Source organism: Martes martes (assembly GCF_963455335.1).
Source record: "Martes martes genome assembly, chromosome: 2".
NCBI classification, from domain to species: Eukaryota; Metazoa; Chordata; class Mammalia; order Carnivora; family Mustelidae; genus Martes; species Martes martes.
Window position 1 is genome coordinate 197650233 of NC_137889.1, and position 21672 is coordinate 197671904.

Consider the following 21672-nt stretch of genomic DNA (forward strand, 5'->3'; position numbering starts at 1 on the left):
GACACTGTTAAATAATCTCTGTTCTTAACTGCCTAAGATTCTTAGTTAATAGAGGAAAGTGAAACCCATCAGGATAAAGTGGCTTTTTTTTTTTAATAGATTAGAGAACAGAGCTTTATCTGCCATAGACTTAGATCTATGTAGCTAATCCCAGTGGATTCTACAGTGTATAATGCCATCTGTTACTGCTTATTTTGGACTTTGAAAATCTTTCTTTTTTTTTTTTTTTTTCCCATGAAAAAATGAGTTCGGTCTGACTCATGTGATCCAGCGTAAGATTACTTCAAGTCTGGCCTTATAAGTCATTGGGATATGTCATCGTCTGTGTGTTCAGAGAACTGGGAATGCTCTATGACAAAAATCATTTCTCTCCAACCACGGACTGATGCCTGCAATTCCCTCTTGTCTAAGGATTTGTTCCCTGTTCAAATATGCATTTATCTCTTAGGGAGAACATCTCAGGTTTTATTAGTCTTTTATGTTATATCATAAAAGACAAACCAAGAGAGGGGCTTTGAAAAGGGGAAAGGAGAAGAGACAATGGGGGTCTTGGGCTCTGGAAGCAGAATGTGGAAGTGGGGGCGTTGAGAACTTTGACAGAAACTTCTCCACAATTTGCTTGTAATCAATTCTGCACTGGAACATTCATAAAGTAACATAGTCTTACCCTGTTTGTGGTGCAGTAAGCCATGTGCTGAGCACAGTGGTAGGGGTACTATTTAAATGACACAGTCCCTGTCCTCACAGAGTGTCCCCTCTAGTAGGAGACAGAATATAAGCACACACTTGCCTGCAACAGATGACTAAACACAGAGGTTGTGTTAGTTAGGAGCTGATGGGGTGCGTAGAAGTCAGCAGAAATCACAGTGTTCCAGTACTTCCCACTCTTGCAACCCGAGTACCTCTAATGGCAAAGGAGAGCATCCAGGGCCTACGGGTTGGGGAGTAGTAGTAGCCTGATGGCCCATCCAAGAGTAAAATTCTTTTGAAAGCATTTGTTTAAACATAAAAATTTAAGCAGCATTTCCTACCTAATAATTTTTTCTTGTTTATTTGAGTGCACTATAAAACTAATATTTCAATTTTCTTTACACCCACTAAAGCTGCTGATGCAGGGAGATGCCCGTGTTGATCCCATGTCTCCTTTTGCAATCTGGCCTAAAGGCGTGTAATCCTGAGGGCCAGTGTACTCTGGTCTGGTGCTTGGGGGTGCGGAAACATGCACCTAACACCTACAGTTTTTCCTATGCTTATGCCTCCATTGGTTATCCTCAGTTGCCTGTATAATCCATTAAAGGCTAAGACTTATAAAGGAAAAATGACTTGAAATGTGTCTTTGTTGTTTGATGTCTTTATATTTTGCTGATTAAATGTCTGTAAGTTAACTCTTTGTCATTCATGAGGTACACAACTGAATGGTCATTGTGAGTTCAGCTCCCCACCTGTGTATTCATGGACTAAGTATTAAGTAATTGGTGCTCTGATGATTATGGTGTTAATGAAGAAATAAATGCAACACAAGTGGGTGGCCCCATAAAGACTGGGCAACAATTGCAAAAAAGAAAAAAAAAGGGGGGGGTAAAATATGTAGTGAGAGAGCGAGAGAACTGTATCACTTCTACTGCCTTGTATCACCCTTTTTAGTCCTGGGAACGAAAGCTGACTTCTAAGCTTGCCTGAGGAAACTGACATTTATCTCACAGAGGTCTTTGAAAATACAGAGCCGGGACCAGTTCTTTAACCTGCCGCCACTGTAGAAATTATTAGCAATTTCTTAATAGAAATGATCAGCACAGTTGACTAGACTATCCTAGCACTTGCATATTTCACATATGAAAATGAAACCAGCACACTTTTGGGAAGCAGCCTTTTGGTTCCCGGCCTCAAGTGTTCAACGGAAGTTGAGCGAACCAGTGTTTTCCCTAAATTTGGTAGATTTCGATTTAGACTTGTCATGTCATCTGTACAAAAGCAGATATGGTTAGTAGGGTAGGAGGCGGAGTGGACTTGGTCCCATGAAAAGCTTCCATTAGGTCACATTCGAAGGGGCTTTTCTTTTTGTAACACCATATTTTCCTTGGCATGGAATTCTGCCTTTCTTGTTCCCAATAATTTACATACGGGAAACATTTTACTGAAATTTTAAGATAAGTCTCGTGTGGCTTTTCCTATGTCGTCTTGTGGCTCCTAGTAGCAAAGTTAATGACAGACATTTAGACAATTGGTGATTTATCCACAGGAAAACAATATTTTATTGTTCTTATCTTTGAGGCACATGTGATAGAAAATTCACTGAAGAATGGGGATTTGAAGGGACATTTCCAAAATCCTTGGGAAATCCCACATAAGGCCAGTAGGCTCATACCATGACTCCTGCAGCATGTCAGCAAGGGGCCTCGCATGGAAATGTATATTGACTCATGCCTCAGAAATTTCTCATATTGGAGCCTGCAGAGGAAGTGGACTATGGATGGTCATGGTCCCTGTGTGGCTGCTGAGCCTGGAAGAGATCCAGTATCAGGAAGTGTTTTTATGTGCTCACTATGTGCTAGGATCCTGGGATTCTGTTCAGACCCTGTCACACAGAAGTCACTGTCCAGACAGGAGAAACAGACAAAATTCCTTATGCGTATAAGGCTACAGCAGCAGGTCTTAAATTCTGTTCCCTAGAAAAACAGCATCAACCTCACTAGGAACTTGTAGAAATGCAAATTCTTGTGTTCCCTAGACCTTCTGAAATGGAAATTCTGGGAGTAGATTCATGTGATTTTTGTATCAACAAGCCTGCTAGGCGATTCCAATGTAGTCCTCTAGGCTAGAGGTGGGCTCACAGATTTAGGGGAGAGTAGATGGGGAGACCAGAATTCAGATGGGGATAGGCTGAAGGCAAGGCAGAGAGGATGCTGCTTCCCAGACCTTGTAAGGGGTCGATAAGTTCACTGAGCAAAAGAAAGAGAGAGAGAATGAGGTTGGTGGAGGAAGGGTGTTTCAGACAGAATGTGCACTAGACTCAAAGAGCCAAGAATGGACAGATTGAGGGCAGGAGAGGAGACAAACAGAGCCAGAGACGAGTTTGGAGAGTTTGGGTCCATTGGAGCAGGACTTTTATCTCAGTGAGGCGTGCAAACTGTGTCCTGGAAACCAAGGTGTAGTCTGACATCTTGAACGGAGGCTGCCCTACCAGAGCCGTGCTGAAGACTGGCTGCCCAGACCTTGGCCCTGCCCCACTGATTCAGAACATTTGCTGCTCTAGTTGTTGAGCTTATCGGGTGATTTGAATGTGTTGGAACAGAGTTGTGATAAAGATTATTCTTTGATTGCCTTGGTGGCTACTTTTCTTCTTTCTTCCCCTCCTGGGCCCATTTCCCTGCTATAGGAAATGACACACAGTTCTAAAATAATAATAATAATAATAATAATAATAATAATAATGATGATGTAAAAAATCTATGGAGCAACAGGGTATGTTTGCCAAAGATCTAGGAATGAGGAAAATGGTGTCAGCAGATAATGGTAGAAAGGTTTGGAATCATCTCATTTATGGAGAAGTAATAAGTGACTAGAATGACAGGAAGTCGTAATAACAGCAACAAGAATACTACCATTTAGGGGCACCTGGGTGGCTCCATAGGTTGATCGTCAGCCTCTTTACTTCAGTTCAGGTCATGATTTCAGGATTGTGAGATCAAACCCTGCATCAGGCTCCCCATTGGGTGTGGAGCCTGCTCAAAATTCTCTCTCCCTCCCCCCATATCCCTCCCCCACTTCACACAGGCATGTGCATGCTCTCTCTCTCTCTCTCTCTAAAAAACAAAACAAAAATAATACTATTGTTTATCACCATACTGAGCACCTTGCAAACATTAGTTATTTAATCCTCACAACAACCCTGTCAGTTTGCTTGAAAAAAATTACAGGTGAGATAGACTGACGCCTCAGACAAATGTGATTCCACTAAGAGTCTCAAATTGAACCAAGGTCATTTTTATTCAAAAGTCAGTACTAACAGTTCAGAAGAGGGACGATATTGATGGCAGCACCACAATGAGAATGTATTTGATATCACTGAACTGTATATTTAAAAATGGTTGAGATGGCAAATTGTATGTGATGTGTATTTTACCACAGCTATTTTTTTTAGAGCTGTACTGTTGTGTGTCACATTGGTACATATTCCAAAGATAATTTGATGTGACCGTTTCAACAGTCCTTGGCACAATGGAAATGCCTGCCTTTTGGTGAGAAAAACAGGTGTCCTAATATCCTTGCTCATTTCTTACATTCTCATCTCCATTCTCCTCCTCTCACTCCTCCCCACCCTGAACAGATAGATGGACAGATTATCCCCTTCCCTTGCACACACATATACACACAACCCACAGCCACATACTCTGGGAACAGCCACTGTAGCTGAGGCTACCTAAGTCCTCGTGGTGTTTCTGAACAGCAGTGATTCAGAACAAGCTCACTTGACCTTAACACTGTCAGTGGAAGAAGAAACATCTGGGAAGCCCCATTTCCAAGAAGCTTGGAAATCTGATGAAGATGAAACGGGAAGAACGTAGATAGAACAGATGACACGCCCAGGTGTTTAAATCCAATAGCACCCATAGGTGCGCGCACACACGTACGCAGAGGAAACGAGCCGGTGAACGATGTAATTCCAGAAAAATGGGAAGAACAGAGGGCTACGTGCTTGCCTACAATCCTGGCTGCATTTCCTCAAACGTTTCTCAGCCCCACCTTTTGGCAAATCTTTTGTAGACAGGAGTGTGGTGTTGCTCGTTTCCGACCGCAAGGTGGGGCTTGTATTGGAACATACTAGAAGATTTTTTTGTGTTAGCCTTTTCCATTTAGAAAACTCTTTATGTTGTCACACAGATATGATTGAGGGCAACCTAGAGTAGCTTACTACGCTTTACCTTACCTGGCTGCAGGATTCCAAAAGCACACAGAATGGCATTAGTGCATAGCTTAAGACCTACATCTGGAACACTTATTTATCATAGGAAAGATAAAATACCTTCTCTTCTGAGTTCTTTTTCCTTTGCGGTGGTGTTTTTGTGCACGTAGGTAGAGCTCTGCTGTGCTACAGGATTCCTTCACAAAGCCCCTGAAAGTTCAAGGTGAGCCTGAGCCACTATCCCGTTTGTTCTCCCTTTGGAGTACAGTATATTGGAGGGAGTGAGGGGGAGAAGAAGAAGAGGAAGAAGAAAAAGGAGAAGTGTCAAAACAAGATTATAAGACTTCTTAAAAGAAATCCATTGCCCATGTTTAAGAAACTACACTTTTAAGACTGCATAAGTATATTGCAATATGTTTATCTTATTTTAAGATTACATTAATATATTGTAACATATTCATGTTATTAAAAATAAAAGCACTTCTTGAACTGGGTGAAGGGGATTAAGAGTACACTTGTTATGGTGAACACTGAGTAATATATAGAATTGCTGAAGCAGGTGTACTGTATTGTACACCTGAATCTGAAAAAATACTAGTTTTATTATAGTGTATGTTAGTTATACTGGAATTTAAAAATAAAGAAAAAAGAAAAGAAAAATAATAAGAATGAAGAGAATAAAAAAATAAAATAATTGAATCCCAAAGTAGTGTTGTGTCCTTTCTACAGAGGGATAGAGGAATCAAACCTAAAAATATATACGTACAAGCACTCTGTAGTACATTCAGGCTCTGTGTCTATAATGGGATAAAAAGTTTAAAGTTGAATATTAAATATTCTATCAATATATTTCTGTAACTGAGGGTATGAACTTATTCAGTGATAACATCAAAGACCAACTTCGAGAATTTTTGTGAATGCAAGATCCTGGCAAATATACTCCTGCCCCTCACTCCCATCCCTTTGATAAACTCTGTTTACAAACCACAGATGTTACTGAATAGATTTAACAGAGATGGTGGTGATGGGACACACTTTGCTCTTATAAGCAACTTCTCACCTATCAGAAGCCTTTCCCTTAATTTCTAACCTTAAAATGATCTTTTGAAATATAGTTTTCAGGACTTAAGACACCATGATATAAATTCTCCATGTCTGGACTTGATCTCGTTCTGCAGAGAGGAAAGAGCCAGGCTTCAGGGTTGAGAATTGAATTCAGATTTGAATCCAGACACTTACTCATTGTGGATACATCATTTTTACTCTCGGAGCCTCTGCTTTCTCACTGGTAAAATGGAGATAACAGCACCAAACCCATAACTTTGTGGTGAAAAATAAACGAGTTACCTTGTGTAAAGAACCTAATACACTCAATGTTACAGATAGATCCAAAACAATCCCTATCAAAATTCCAGTGGCATTTTTCACAGAAGTAGAAAAAATAATTCTAAAATTTGTATGGAACCATCAGAGTCCAATAGCCAGAACAGTCTTGAGGGCAAGGAACAGAGGTGAAGATATCACACTCCCTTATTTCAAATTATGTTAGAAAGCCATAGTAACCAAAATAGTAGAGATGCAGCATCAAAATAGAAAAATGGAACAGAATAGAAAGCTCAGAAATAACCCAACCATATATGGCCAACTGATTTTCAACAAGGGTGCCAAGAATGCACAATGGGGAAACCATAGTCATTTCAGGAAATGCTGCTGAGAAAACTGGATATCCACATACGGAATAATGAAACTGGACCCACACTTTACACCATACATAAAAATCAAGTGAAAATGAATTAAAGGATTAAAATAAGACCTAAAACTATAAAACTCGTGGAAGAAAGCATAGGAGAAAACTCCTTGACATCGGCCTTTGGCAATGGATTTTAGGCTATGACACCAAAAGTGGAGGCAACAAAAGCAAAAGTAAACAAGTGGGATCATAACAAACTAAAATCCCTCTGCACAGTAAAAGAGACAAATGAAAAGGCAGCCTACAGATTGGGAGAAAATATGTTTAGGCATGTAAGTGATAACGGGTCAATATAAAAAATACATAAGGAACTCATACAACTCAATAGCACAAACTAAAACTAAAGAGAAAATCCAGCCTGATTTTAAGAATGGGCAAAGGACTTGAACTGACATTTTTCCAAAGAAGACATACAAATGGCTAACAGGTATAAGAAAAGATGCTCAACATCACTAATTATCATAAAAATAGAGATCAAAACTATGTGAAATATCATCTTATACCTGTTAGTATGATTATTATAAAAAATAACAGATAACAAATGTTGATGAGGATGTGGAGAAAAGGAAATCTTTCTACACCACTGGTGGGGATATCATTTGGTATAGCCACTATGGAAAACAGCACGAAGGTTTCTCAGGAAACTAAAAGTAGACCTACCAGATGATCCAAGATTCCCACTTCTGGGCATAAATCCAAAGAAAATGAAATCAGCACCTTGAAGAGATATCTGCATTCCCATGTTCACTGCACATTATCCACAATAGCCAAAATATGGAAAAAACTCAAGTGTCCATTCCTAGGAGGGAGCAACCAACATAATATACTTTAAACTTACACAATGTCATATGCCAAGTATATCTCAATAAAGCTGGAAGAAAAAAGAAATTGTGATATGGAATATTAAAAAAGAAGGATATCTTAGGGCACCTGGGTGGCTCAGTCCTTTAAGCATCTGCCTTCAACTTGGGGCATGATGCTGGGGTCCTGGGAAGAAGCCCTGTGTCAGGCTCCCTGCTCAGATGGGAGTCTGCTTATCTCTCTCCCTCTGCCCCTCCGCCCCTACCCACTTGTGCTCTTTCTCTTTCAGGCTTTTTCTCTCTCAAATAAATAAATAAAATCTTAAAAAAAAAAAAAGTAGAAGGATACCTTACCATTTGCAACAACATGGATAAACCTGGAGAGTATTATTCTAGGTGAAATAAGCCAGACACAGAAAGAAAAAAAAACTTCACAATCTCACCTATATGTGGAAACTTAAAAGTTGAACACACAGAAGCAGAGCAGAATGGTGGTGAAGAGGTTGTGGGGAGGAAATGGTACAAAGTTACAGATATGTAGGATGAATAATTCTAGAGATCTAATGTACACCATGGTGACTATTGTTAGCAATATTGTATTGAATACTGGAAATTTGCTAAGAGAGTAGATTTTAGGTATCTTCATCAGCAAAAAAAAAAAATGGTAGGAGATAATTAGCTTGATTGTAGTAATCGCTTCACTATCTATGTTTATATAAAATCATCATATTTTACACCTTACACATATACAATTTTTATATTTTAAAAAACTTAGCACAGTGACTGGAACACAAATCTACCTCTCACTTTCTCACTTCCCTTCCTGTCTTGGTCTCGCACCACCAGCCACAGCCATGCAACAGTAGAATGGAATTAAGGAGCTCCAATCAGGACACAGTTGGAAGAGCTCTATTAGACAATAATTGCCCTATACCTCAATCATTCTGCAACAATAGTTCAAATACTTCCTCAAGTGTCCATGTTCACAGAGACTCCATCCTTCCAATTGCTTACACTCAAAGTTTTCATCACCAATCAGTCTTTTTCTCGCCACTCCTACTCAATTCTTCAGGATTTTGTGCTATCTTTAAAATAGCCAGAATCTGACCGTAGTTACCACCTCTGCTGTTACCACCCTGGTCTGGTGTAAACAATTATCTCTTGTATTCCACAATGACCTGTAAGTGGTCATCCAGATTTGCCTTTGCCCCCACTACGAACTCTTCCTCCCCCAGCAGCTGGAAAGTCATCATGCCACTGATCTGCTTTAGACCCTGCGATGATTCTCCACTCAAAGTAAAAGCTGAAATCCTTATAATAAGCTACAAAGCCTATCTGATCTGGCCCTTACTCTCTGTCCTCCTGTCCTATTCATTCTTTCCCTCTCTGCTCCAGCCACACCAGCCTTCTCACTGCCCCTCACATTCACAGCCATGCCCGCAACTCTGTTACCCCTAGCTGTCCCTTTGCCTAGAATACTTACCCACATAGCCACTTAGCCAGTTCCCATAGCTTCTAATTCTTAGCTCAATCTCAGCCTGTTAGGGCCAATTTAATGTTAAAACCTGTTTAACTATTAGGGCCTGCTTAGCCAGAGCAACTCCATATTGCCTAGGTAGCCATATTGTTGTTTACATCCATGGACTTCATTCCAGGAATAAATGCCCCAGTAGTTCCTGGCATGGTTCCGGGTATCGATTCCGGGAGCAAACGCCTTAACAATAGAAGCCACGTACCTTGGGTCTGCGGTTATGCCCTATAAAACCAGCTTGTGAGATCGGGAGGGGGTCGCTCTCTTTGGAGGCGTCCCTGGCCGGTCAGTCTGACTTCTATTGCTTGGCATAGAGTAAAGCTTCACATAACTTTCACTTTGTCTCAGTCTCGTTCCTTTGATAACGGACCCCAACAAGCCTCTCAGAGAGGCTTCCCTGACTCCCCAGTGGTATAATCTTTCTCTACTCTTACCCAACTCACACCCTGATCCCCTGCCCTGCTTTACTGTTTTCCCCCCATAACATTTTATCCACCTAAGACACTCCCCAAGTGTAGCCATTTTGATTTGTTAATCCCTAACGTTTCCCAAGCAACTAGCAAAGTGGTTTAAATATAGAAGTGCTCTGTAAATATTTGTGGAATAGATAAATAATGGAAAAGTGAAGCCTCTCAACATATATTTTCAAATGATACTCATAAAATTTGATGTGTTTTCTTTCCAGCAAATCATGTAGGTTTGCTTGCTTTCTCTGAATGAATTTTTCCAACCCCAACCACGTTACTTGTTTCACAATAAGGGTCAACATCTGTAACCTATCTAAGAGTCATGAAGAAACCAAGTAAGAGGAAATGGTGTCAGGAAAGAGAAGATCACACATGGGAAATATTTCCTCTTATTCTTGGGTGGGAATGGGGGATGGACAAGAATATGATGGTAACTCACACCATCCTCATGACCTCCTATTCTGGGTTCTTTCTTCATCAAACCCATTCACGTTAATGCTCTTCTCCTCTCAAATGATGATGAGAACCTTGAAAATGATACTTGTTAGTTTAAGAGCCATACTAATGAAAGTTTTGCTAAAGTTGAGGTTTGGGTAAGTATGCTCTCCTGACGTAAGTGGTCAGTCTCCCGGAGGAAGTTCTCCATCTCCTCCATATATACCAAGCTTCTTAGATTAATCCATTAGAGAGAAGGGACTGTAGAGGAAAATTCCCTCATTTTACAAATGAAAAACCTGGGGCCTTGACAGGAAGAGGGACCAGTCCTACTAGATTATGTTGTTCTTCTCCCTGAACTGAATCAAGACCATATTTTCCAACCTTCTAAGTGCTCTCAGTCAGCAGAAGATGGGGGAAGGAAGGGAAGTGTGCCTAAAACCAAGTCTGTGAGACTTATAGACAGAAAAACATCCTAAGGCAAAACAGAGTCTCTTGTTTACGTTCAAATCCTGACTCTGTCTGCTCCTTGCCAGGTGACCCTCTGCAAGTTCCTTAACCTCTCTGAGTCTGCTTCCTCATTGGTTAAATGGGAATAAATGAGACCAAAATATGTTATTATAAATGTTAAGACAAATAAAACCTATGACACACTTAGCAACAAGATCCTGTTGGTGCAATTATTCCTCGAGTTAGGACTCTGCACTCATTGCTGAAGTCCAAGTCCACGGAGTCCAGAAAAGAAATGTGCCATTTAAATGTTTCTCATTCAACTTGGCTTCCCAATACCTGCTTCGTTTCTCTTTGGGTGTCTCCTGTGTCCTTGCTTTCTCTGGCTGGGTGTGTTATTTCTCCTCCTTCCTGCCCAAGTTGCTTTCATCTCCAACTCTGTAGAAGGTGGTGGCAGTGGTGTTTTCCAGGGCCACCCCCACCATCGGGGAAAGGGAAGTGCATGAAAAGTACATAGAACAGGTTTGGAGCAGACAGCTTTTCCTAAGTTTCAAAACTTGACTATTTTTGTGGGTGGTGATTTCCTCTTTTCTATTTTAGGGACCACATGGAAAGATTTAATTTTGCTGGGTAAGGTGACACAGTTAGGAAAAAGAACACCCTAGATGTAGCAAATAGTAAATTTTGCTACATAGGAAAATATACTACCTAGAAACAAGGGTCTTATATCTGGAAATCAGATACCACGGGGCACCAGATTGGGTGGAATTGATGAAAGAAGTTCTATATCCTTTTGTATCACTTTGGAGAATTCTGAGAGACTGGCCACATCTCTAAGACTACAAATCTGAATTAGTTCCCAATTTTGTTTTCTTTTTATGTTAAAACATCACTTTTTTTTTCTTGAATTACATATCTTTTGGTAAGTTGAAAGAAAGAATGAAAAGACTAAGATTTTTCCCCTATCTCAGCCACATTTTGTCACTGGCATTATCTTTCAGCCGATTAGCAAAGAGCGTGCATCATTTGAAAGCATTATTCAGTTTTCATCTTTTTTGGGGAGGATTTGGATTTTACTCTGGTGGACACCAGGAAAAACAAAGGCCATTCATATCTTGAATTCACATAATATGAGGATTTGTTTCCTCCTCCTCATTCTTGTCCTTACCCATCTCCACCTTCTCTTTTGAGGACTTCAGGAATGTTTGTCCTGAAGTCTCTGTCCTGGGCGTACCTACGGACAGCAAGCACCAGTCAGAAAATACCATTTATCTTTCAGTTGATGTGATTTAAAAATGGTAAACTTGAGAATCACTCTCTATTCTCAAGTGTTATATCTTGTACTACTTTTTACATTTGGTTTAGGTAAGCAAAGGGCATATAACTTTTTTATATTTTCAAACGATCAAGAGGTTAAAAAAAAAAAAGTTAAGAACCACTGAGGTAATACCTAAAAAGAAAGCTTACCTCTTTCACCTTAGCACATTTAAAGTTTATTAAACTAAACCTGTGAGACACCATTCTTGTTCACTCACTGATCTCTGGAAATACTGTGTATGGCCCTCTGGACTCTGGTCTGTGAGAGACAGGTGATGGGAAGAAGGAAACAGTGGAGGCTTCTCCCTCAGTGAAGTTCACTCTGTCACTGGACTTCCCCGCATGCTGTTCTCCATCTCTTATCCTGCCCGTTGCATTTTGCCTTTCACCCCAGTCCTGAAGCATACTCAAAGAATTTGGACGGCTGATTCACCCAAGGAGGAAACCGCCACCTGCCTGAGCTGGTTACTGTTTTATCAATATCCACCACTAAATGACAGCATGAACTAAAACTGTAATTTCCATACTAGATTCTTCTGGTTTCATGCAAATGAAACAACAGACAAAGATAAACATTTCCGGGTCCTTTTGCCAAGACTGCTCTTGGGGGAGGTTCTGCAAAGTGGGGCATTTGTACTTCACCTAAGAAATGTTTCTAGAGCACCTGTTAACTGCAGGCACTGAGCCAGGAGGTAGCACACTGTGTAAATACGACAGACATGGCCTCTGACCTTGTGGAATTTCCAGTCAAGTGAGTGAGACAAACAACAATTACACAAATGGGTTGAGTGCTCCTGCTCATTTTAACAGAATCCACCAACATGGAGTTTGTACTGTGGACAAATGGTGTCTTCAGTATTTCAGCAACCCCTAATGCCAAAGCTGAGAGAATGAGTTAAGGTGAAGCTCATATTATGAAGTGAAACACTTTAAAACAATCAGAGTTTTAAGGAGAGTTGTAAGGAACAAAATAAAGGAATTACAACATGAGACTTTTTTCCACTTAAGTTACTTTCTTCCATTTACTGAGTTTCATCTCCACAGAGCTTTTTATTTTTTTTCTTTATTTTTTTTTTAAGATTTTATTTATTTATTTGACAGGCAGAGATCACAAGTAGGCAGAGAGGCAGGCGGAGAGAGAGAGAGAGGAGGAAGCAGGCTCCATGCTGAGTAGAGAGCCCGATGCAGGGCTCCATCCCCAGACCCTGGGATCTTGACCTGAGCCGAAGACAGAGGCTTTAACCCACTGAGCCACCCAGGTGCCCCTCCACACAGCTTTTTAAAGTCTCAAATGCCTAGAACAAGCAAAAGGTAAAAATAACAGAAGAACTTTTGAGAAAAGAAGAAAACTATTCTTATAAAATCATACCACCTTACTTCACCAGCTTCCTAACATTTTTCTTCTGTTACTTGACTCAGTTGCTTCTGTGACTCTTGTTTACCTCAAGACATAAACACACACATAAGTCCAGTCATTTCTAATACAGCAACTTCCCTTTCTGCCAAGTGATTTCATTTCCTATGAACTTTACTTTACACGAAAGAAACCCTAGTGACAAACAATATATAATTGTTATTTCAAAGATCTATTTTATTGTAAACATTGGAGTAAACAATCTCTAAATAGTTTTAGTATAAATCTAACAAAGAAAATAAGACTATAAGAAACTTTTGTTTTATGGATTTAACAAAGAAATGACTACAAGTAAATATTTACATTTTTTTCATATCGAAGACAGATATCCCTAGTCCATAATAAATGCCTATTTCCGCAACCAGCGTCTTCCTCCAATCCCATCCTTTAAATATTGTCTCAGAATCTCCATGAATTTGGGAAATAAAATTGGCAACTGGACTCAGTTCTTTGTGTGTATTTACAGTACTTTTTCAAAACACACAGACGTGAATTGAATTACTAGGTATAAAAATGAAAGTCCTACAAATGGAAGGGGAAAAAAGGCAGCCAGATGTAAGCTTGAAGAGATTTGTTGTGTTGATATATTTTTACTTTTAGATTGCTAAACTTTTTTTTTTTTTAAGTTTCTGTTTGTTTATTTATTTGAAAGAGAGAGAAAGAGTGGGAGCACAAGCGGGCAGAGAGGCAGTCAGAGGGAGAGGGGGAAACAGGATCTCCACTGAGCAGGGAGCCCACCGAGGACTCTGGGATCATGAGCTGAACTGAAGGCAGATGCCTAATGGACTGAGCCACTCAGGTGCCCCTTGACTGGTAAACTTTGAAAAAGTAATGTGGTTTTCCCACTCCAAGCAAAATGTGACTAATGTGACAGATCAGAGGGGAAGAAAACTGATATTTACTGAGTATCTCCTTGGTGCCAATTCCACTCTTGGGATTATTTATGTATTTCCTCATTTAACTCTCACTGTGATCCAATGGAACTGGTGTTGTTGTCATTCTACAGATGAGGAAACACAGGCAGGTTTAAAAAACTCCTCATGGTTGTTCAGCCGGCAAGTGGTGGAACGAGGCTCTAAAGTAGGTTTGTCTTAGCCCGACACCTATGCATGCATTTAAAATTAAGTTATTGTGACTTGTCATTGTTCAGAACCAATACCTTTAGCTGTTTGATCTCCCAACTTGCCCAGACTGGAAAAGGCCTTTTCTTTCAAGGTAGAAAGAATACTTTTTAGCAGCAACTTGACTTGGCATTTTTGCAAATCGTATACTGGAGATATTTGAACTTGGAAATGGAACCAAAATGTCCTTGAGACATTAGAGCAAAGAAGTTATGCTATTAACAAAGTAAATATACATGTTTGTTATCTGTAAAAGTAGGAGCCCTGTTTTACGTCTCTGAGCTCACTCTGAGTTTTGCTAACTAAAATTTCAGGGGGTAGATATTTTGTATTTATGATTTCACGTTAATGACATTGTAATTCCCTGATATATATTTAGCATTTGTCCATGGTTCTCCTAAAGTTGCCGGCTGCTGAGCTGAAACAGGTTCCTCAAAGAGAGAAAAAATTCCAGGTGCTAGTTAACACTTTACTACCAGGATTAGGAAAGTAGCTCAGATATTAGCAGCAGTGTGTAATAGCATTATGTCTAAAGAAAAATGTACATACCTTAATTAAAAATCATTTATTGCTTAAAAATGCTAACTATTATCAGAACTTTCAGTGACTTAAAATATTTTTGTTGATGGAGGGTCTTGACTCGATGCTCATCTGCAGCGTGGTCAGAGCGGTGGTTGCTGAAGACTGGGGTGTTTGTAGCAGTCTCTTTAAATAAGACAGCAGTGAAGTTTGCCACATTGATTGCCTCTTTTATGAACAGTTTCTCTGTAGCATGCGATGCTGTTTGATAGCATTTTACCCATAGCTGAACTTGTTTCAGCACTGGAGTCATTCTTCTCAAACTCTGATGCTGCTATCAACGAGGTTGATGTAACAATCTAAATCATTTGTTGTTATTTCAACAATTGCCACAGCATCTTCACCGGCAGTGGATTCCATCTCAAGAAGCCATGTTCTTTACTTGTGCATTAGAAATAACTCTCCATCCATTCAAGTTTTATCAATGAAATTGCAGCAACTCAATCACATCTTCGGACTCCACCTCTAATTTCGTTTTCTTGCTATTTCCACCACATCTGCAGTTACTGCCTCCACTGAAGTCTTAACTCCTCCAAGTCATCCATGAGGGTTGGATTCCACTTCTTCCAAACTTCTGTGAATATTGATATTTGACCTCATCCCATTAATCATGAATGTTCATGGCATCTAAAATGATGAATCCTTTCCAGAAAGTTTTTAAATTTACTTTGCCCAGATCCATCGGAGGAATCACTGTCTATGGCAACTAGAAACTTATGAAATGTATTTCCTGAATAATATGCCTTGAAAGTTGAAATTAATCCTTGGCTGCAGAATGGATGCTGTGTTATGTTAAGCTGGCAGGCAAACAACATTCATTTCATTGTCAATGAGCAGTAATTTTTTTGATAGGAATTTTTTTCTTTCCTGAGCAGTAGATAGTGGGTTTGAAACATTCAGTAACCATCTTAGAAACGGATCTGCTGTCATCCAAGCTTTGTTTTTGCATTCACAGACCACAGACAGAGTATATTTTGCATAATTCTTAAAAATCCTATGCTTTTTGAGATGGTAAATAAGCATTGTCTTCAACTTAAGGTCATCAGCTGCTTTAGCCCTAGTGAGAGAGTCAGCCTGTTTTTGAAGCTTTGAAGCCAGGCAATGGCTTTTCCTCTCTAGCTATGAAAGCCCTAGATAGCATCTCTTCCCATAGAAGACTTTTTGTCTACGCTGAAAATCTGTTACTTAGTGTAGCCACCTTCATGAATGATCTTAGCTAGATCTTCTGAGTCACTTGCTACTGCTTCCTCAACAGCACGGGCTGCTTCTTCTTGCACTTACTTTGATGTTGTGGACATGACTTCTTCCCTCCAATTTCACAAACTAACCACTGCTAGCTTCAAACTTTTCTTCTGAAGTTTACTCGCTTTTCTCAGCCTTCACAGAATGGAAGAGAGTTAAGGTGTTGCTTTGGATTATCCTTTGGCTTAAGCGAATGTTGTAACTGGTTTGATCTTCCATCCGGACCACTCAAACTCTCTCCATATCAGCCATACATACTTAGAAGTAGCACTTCTGAATATCTTTAAGAAGTTTTACTTTGTGTTTACAACTTGGCTAACTGTTTAGCATAAGACGGCTAGCTTTAGGCCTATCTTGGCTTTTGACATGTCTTCCTCACTAATCTTAATCATTCTAGCTTTTGATTTAAAATGAAAGACATGCAATCTTCCTTTCATTGAAAATTTAGAGGCCATGGTAGTATTATTAATTGGCCTAATTTCAATATTGCCATGTCTCAGAGAACAGAAAGCCCGAGAAGAGAGAGAAAGGTGGGGAACAGCTGGTGGGTATAGCAGTCAGAATACATATATTTATTGATTAAGTTTGTCATCTTCCATGAGTGTGGTTTGTGGCATTCCAAAACAATTACAGTAGTGACATCAAAGATAACTGATCACAGATCACCATCGTAAATATAATAATAATGAAAACATTTGAAATATTGTAAGATTACCAAAATGTGACACAGAGATGCAAAGTGAGCAAATGTTATTAGAAAAGCTATAGACTTGCTCATCAAAGGGTTGCCACAAACCTATTTATAAAAAACACAATCTCTGTAAAGAGCAAAAAAGCAAAGCAAAACGAAACAATGTATGCCTATACTAAGAAATTGGATAACCTCTTTCGAAAACAATCATGACATTTCCCTCCCCACACACTTGTGTGGACAAGCTCACTGCTTTAGACAGCCTCCTGGGAAATAAGAAAATTGTTGAATCAACTGAATTATTTATGAACTGTGTATTTGCCCAGATGTGGACAGGGTTTTAGTCCTTCTCTTAGTGCCTTTTATCTGGGAAAAGAGAAAAAAAAAAAAAAAAACCAGACTAATCTCTGAAGTCCAAGGGATAAAGTAAGAAACTTCATTGAGTCATAAAAAGAGGGTTTGTATCTTAGTGAACTCGAGAAAAGTTCTTTCAACTCCCCTTTGTGAATGTGCTTTTCGACCAGGGCTAACACTAAGTTTTTGAACCATTGACACTGCTACTTAGGTATATGAACTTGGAGACATTGTTAAGTTTCCTCATCTGTAAAATGAGAAATACTACTATGGCATTGCTGTGAAGATTAATTAATACACACACTGTCACTGACATCAAGCAAATTGAAATGAGGTCACCAAACAAATCTTTCAGCAAGGGAAGTTTTTTTCTCCCCAAACCACAAATGCTCGAATTCTGAAACATTACTATTTCTTTAATTTTCAGTCATTTTTTTTTTGTCAAAGAATTTAATTTAAATCTTCTATCAGGGCACCTGCGTGGCTCAGTCGGTTAAACACATGCCTTTGGCTCAGGTCATGATTTCAGAATCCTGGGATGGAGCCCCACATCAGGTTCCTGCTCAGCGGGGAGCCTGCTTCTCCCTTCCTGCCTCCCCTGTTTGTGCACACACTCTCTCTCTCTCTGTCAAATAAGCAAATAAATAATAAAATCTTAAAAAAATAAATCTTACATCAATGTTTAAGCAAGTTACTTTCTCAAGAGTTCTGGAATTCTATAGATTTTAAGATTTTCCATATTCCAGATTTTCATTTGAAAGGGCAACCTCGGATGCTAATGCCGTCATATTTTTATTTGGAGCTTTAATTTTAGCAAACCATAACTGGAACTGATGATGTTTCTATTTTATTATATTGTTACATTACATGCTGTAAGCTGGCTCAACTGGTATTTCAGAAACTGATCTTTTATCAAGAATGCCTCTAAGGCAAATGATATTTTTAGGAAATAATTGTTGGTTGAATATCCTTGCAGTATGGAAATTAGTAACCTGATAAAAATGAGAACTATAAGTAATAACATTTGGAATTGGTGGGAATTTACCAATTTAAAAATTAAGCCAGGAAGTTTGTATATATTAACTTTATGAGATGGGAGTGTTATTAAATCCATTTTGTAGATACAGAACCTGAACTCAGAAAGTTTAAAAGTCATACAAAAATTAAGTGGCTGAAGCAAAGTTTGAACCTAGGTGCCTTTTTCCACTAAGTATAATCAGCTACCACCCCACCCCACCCCAACCAAGTAACCCCAGTGAACCACTTCCTAGAGCACAGACATATCTTCATTCACCTGTCCTTGAACCATGTCTTTATATAGAATGTGCTGTTTTTCTCTACCTTCTCTTCCTTCAATATCCTGCTCACCCTGCTTATGGAATATTCTGTCTTTATGTCCTTGTTGGGATTAACATATCAATACCACTTATCTGTTCCATAATATAGTGAAGTCCTTGTATCACTTTCTTCTTCTGATGGACCAAACTCTTTGAAAACATGTATCTAGTTTTATCTATCTCTAGATCCCCACATGATTCAGCAGTTACTTGATAAATATTTTTGGAACTGAAAGATGTGTCTTTTCATTCTTTCAGACATACATTAAAAAGTCAGATCTTTTGAAGAGTTGTAATATGCTCTTTAGGAACAGTAATAGTTCCTGGAAACTTTCCAAAATGCTCAGAAAAGGACTTCTCAAAATTATGTCTTCAATAAAAGTGGTTGGTGAGATTACCTTCTGTCATTGAAGCACATGTAGGTTACCTAAAGAAATGACCATGCCCTTAAAGAGTAATCATAAACGACCTTACTTTAACAAATGCCAGATAATACAAAAATAAATTTATTTATACATAAAAAATTACATCTGATAGTAATGTATCAAAGAAGCTTGAATATTTAACAAAGATTTTTAAATGTGCTTTAAAACAAATATGTTTTTAAATAAAATAAATTCTGTTAAAGATCCAATAGAACTTCAATCCTGCCAAAAAGTTGATGAGACAAATTAGAGCCTGATGACTCAGGTCTGCTCTCAAAGGGCAAGCGGATGGTTGCATATTGTGGAATTTCCTCTGACATAATGCAAGAATGAGAGTGCATATTCTCTGCTGCTCTGAATAATATAAAAAGCCACAGAAGCTCTCCAACCAATAGAAGCCCCTTGGGACAGCAGAGCTCACAAGCCTCTGGGACAAGAGCCAGAAAGAAACCAGACCGAAGGAAGGCACCTTGCATCAACATGACTTCCAAGCTGGCTGTTGCTCTCTTGGCAGTTTTCCTGCTTTCTGCAGTTCTGTGTGAAGGTAAGCAGACTTTTCTGGTCTACAGAGTTTTCCTGTGTCTAAATGATATCCTCAGATAGCAAGATTTCCCTTAATGCTTTAATAGCAAACATCCTCTTTATTCAAGTAAAGGAAATAATATTTGCAGTAACTTAAAGTTAAATTGAAGCTTTGATTGTTTAGGTTTTATCTCTACAATACTTAGAAAAGTATAAAGTTTTATTAATAGAGACATCTTGTTCCTATTTTTCATACTTTATAGGATGCATACATATAAACGCATTAATAAAAATCTATAACTTAGAGCATAGAGGAGAGGCAGAGACAGAGAGAATCTCAAGCAGACTCCATGCTGAGTGAGGAGTCAGATGCAGAGCTTGATCTCATGACCCTGAGATTATGACCTGAGCCAAAACCAAGAGTCAGATGCTTAACCAACTGGGCCATCCAGATGCCCCTAGAATATATCTTACTAGAGACCACAATTACCCATATTATTTATTAATATCAAGTGAGGTAACTCCATAAATTTATTCCACATGTTGTTTTATTGACAAGCTTCCCTCTTTGATTTAAAGACAACCTGGCAAATTGTAAACCTTCTTGGGATCTCTCCCTTGAAAGAAATACAGTTGGAAATGCTTGTTTTTAAACTTCTTTTCTTTTCCATTAAGCATTACATATTTTGCTAAGAGACATCTTTGTGCAACTTACATATTTCTATTAATTCTTTCTGAAGGCAACTTCTCTGTTGTTGAATCTTAGTTTACATACTACAAGTAGCATTGTGGTATCATGGAAGATTACACAATCAACTAGAAGAAAAAGTACCATAAGGATGTCAGCATTTCACAAAGACAACTCCAAGTCTTTATGCAGGAAGTCCACCAAGGCTGTCATTAATGACAGCTGTGGTTTTCTTAATTGAACATAGGGGCTAGGAGAATTTCCAGGCTTCTCCTTCACAAATGAGTTTACTAAAGAAGTGCTGTTTACCAAACATACAGTCACCAAATTATCAGATTGGAATTAAGGAGAAAGTAGCCAGCAGATCCATGTTGGGGATGAAATTAATCCTTGTTTTTATTATTTTTCCACAGCTGCGGTTCTGTCAAGAGTGAGTTCAGAACTCCGATGCCAGTGCATTAAAACTCACTCCACGCCTTTCCATCCCAAATATATCAAAGAACTGAGAGTGATTGACAGTGGCCCACATTGTGAAAACTCAGAAATCATGTAAGTACTTTCAAAAGTGATTAGATATGTTACTTCAGCAAACCTAAAATTGAGGAAGGTGGAAGTATCCAGCAAAGTTCTAGGTTCAGGAATACAGTAGTGGGCGGAACAACAGCAACAAAAGATTCTTTGTCTCCATGACATTTAAATATGGCTTGTAACTAAAAATGAGTTGGACTCAGATTTTATGCTCATACTTCAGGAACCACAACTTGAAGGGCAAGGGGATGTCTGAAATCTTCTAAGTACTGATTTAATCATATCTCTCTCATTTCAGTGTAAAGCTTGTCAATGGAAAAGAGGTGTGCCTGGACCCCAAGGAAAACTGGGTACAGAGAATTGTGCAGATATTTTTGAAGAAGTAAGTTCTGGGTTTTTTTTTTTTTTTTAATTCTTCATTTACCCTGAGACATACTGTCTAAAAGTTAGCCTGTAAGTTTTCTGTTGCTGCTGGAAGTCTACTTTCTTGGGGATCTGAGTCTTTGATTAAAAACAAAACAAAACAAAACAAAACAAAAACCATAGCAATAGTGAATTTGTTATACTCATGACTGGGAAGACCATACATCTCAGTTTGTCCAGGGAACTGGTTCCTTTTCATTCTCAGAAGTGCCCTAGTTTGGATGATAACTTACCGTCTCTCTACTCATAGTTGAAAATTAGGATATTTCTAATATATGAATATCTAAGACTATTTCCTAATAAATATATTTTCAAAATGATACTTTCCTCCTTATTAGAACACTATTAATTAATTTTTTCCCATTTTATTTATTTTCAGGGCTGAGAAACAGGAACCATGAAACAAACAAACACATTCTCTGTGGTTTCCAAGAATTCCTCAGTAAAAATGTCAATGAGACTTCATATAAATCTACTTCAGCACTTCATGTTCCATGTGGGTCTGGTGTAGGGTTGTCAGATAAAATACAGTATGCCCAGTTAGATTTGAATATTAAGTAAAACAATGAATAGTTTTTTTTTGATGTCTCATACACGTTGTCTTATGCAATATCTAGGCACACTTATATTAAAAATATTATTCATTGTTTACTGCAAATTCAAATTTAGCTGGAAATCCTGGAAATATTTTGTTG

General features: G+C 38.7%; 1 protein-coding gene across 1 annotated transcript; it reads left to right on the top strand.

Moving 5' to 3' along the window:
• Nucleotides 1-19296: 19296 nt before the first annotated feature.
• Nucleotides 19297-21378, top strand: CXCL8 (C-X-C motif chemokine ligand 8; the record flags this gene model as incomplete). Its single annotated transcript, XM_080796381.1, has 4 exons — nucleotides 19297-19360; nucleotides 20440-20575; nucleotides 20853-20936; nucleotides 21357-21378. The coding sequence occupies 4 exons, from the start codon at nucleotides 19297-19299 to the stop codon at nucleotides 21376-21378; spliced, it is 306 nt and encodes a 101-aa protein (XP_080652507.1).
• Nucleotides 21379-21672: the final 294 nt, after the last annotated feature.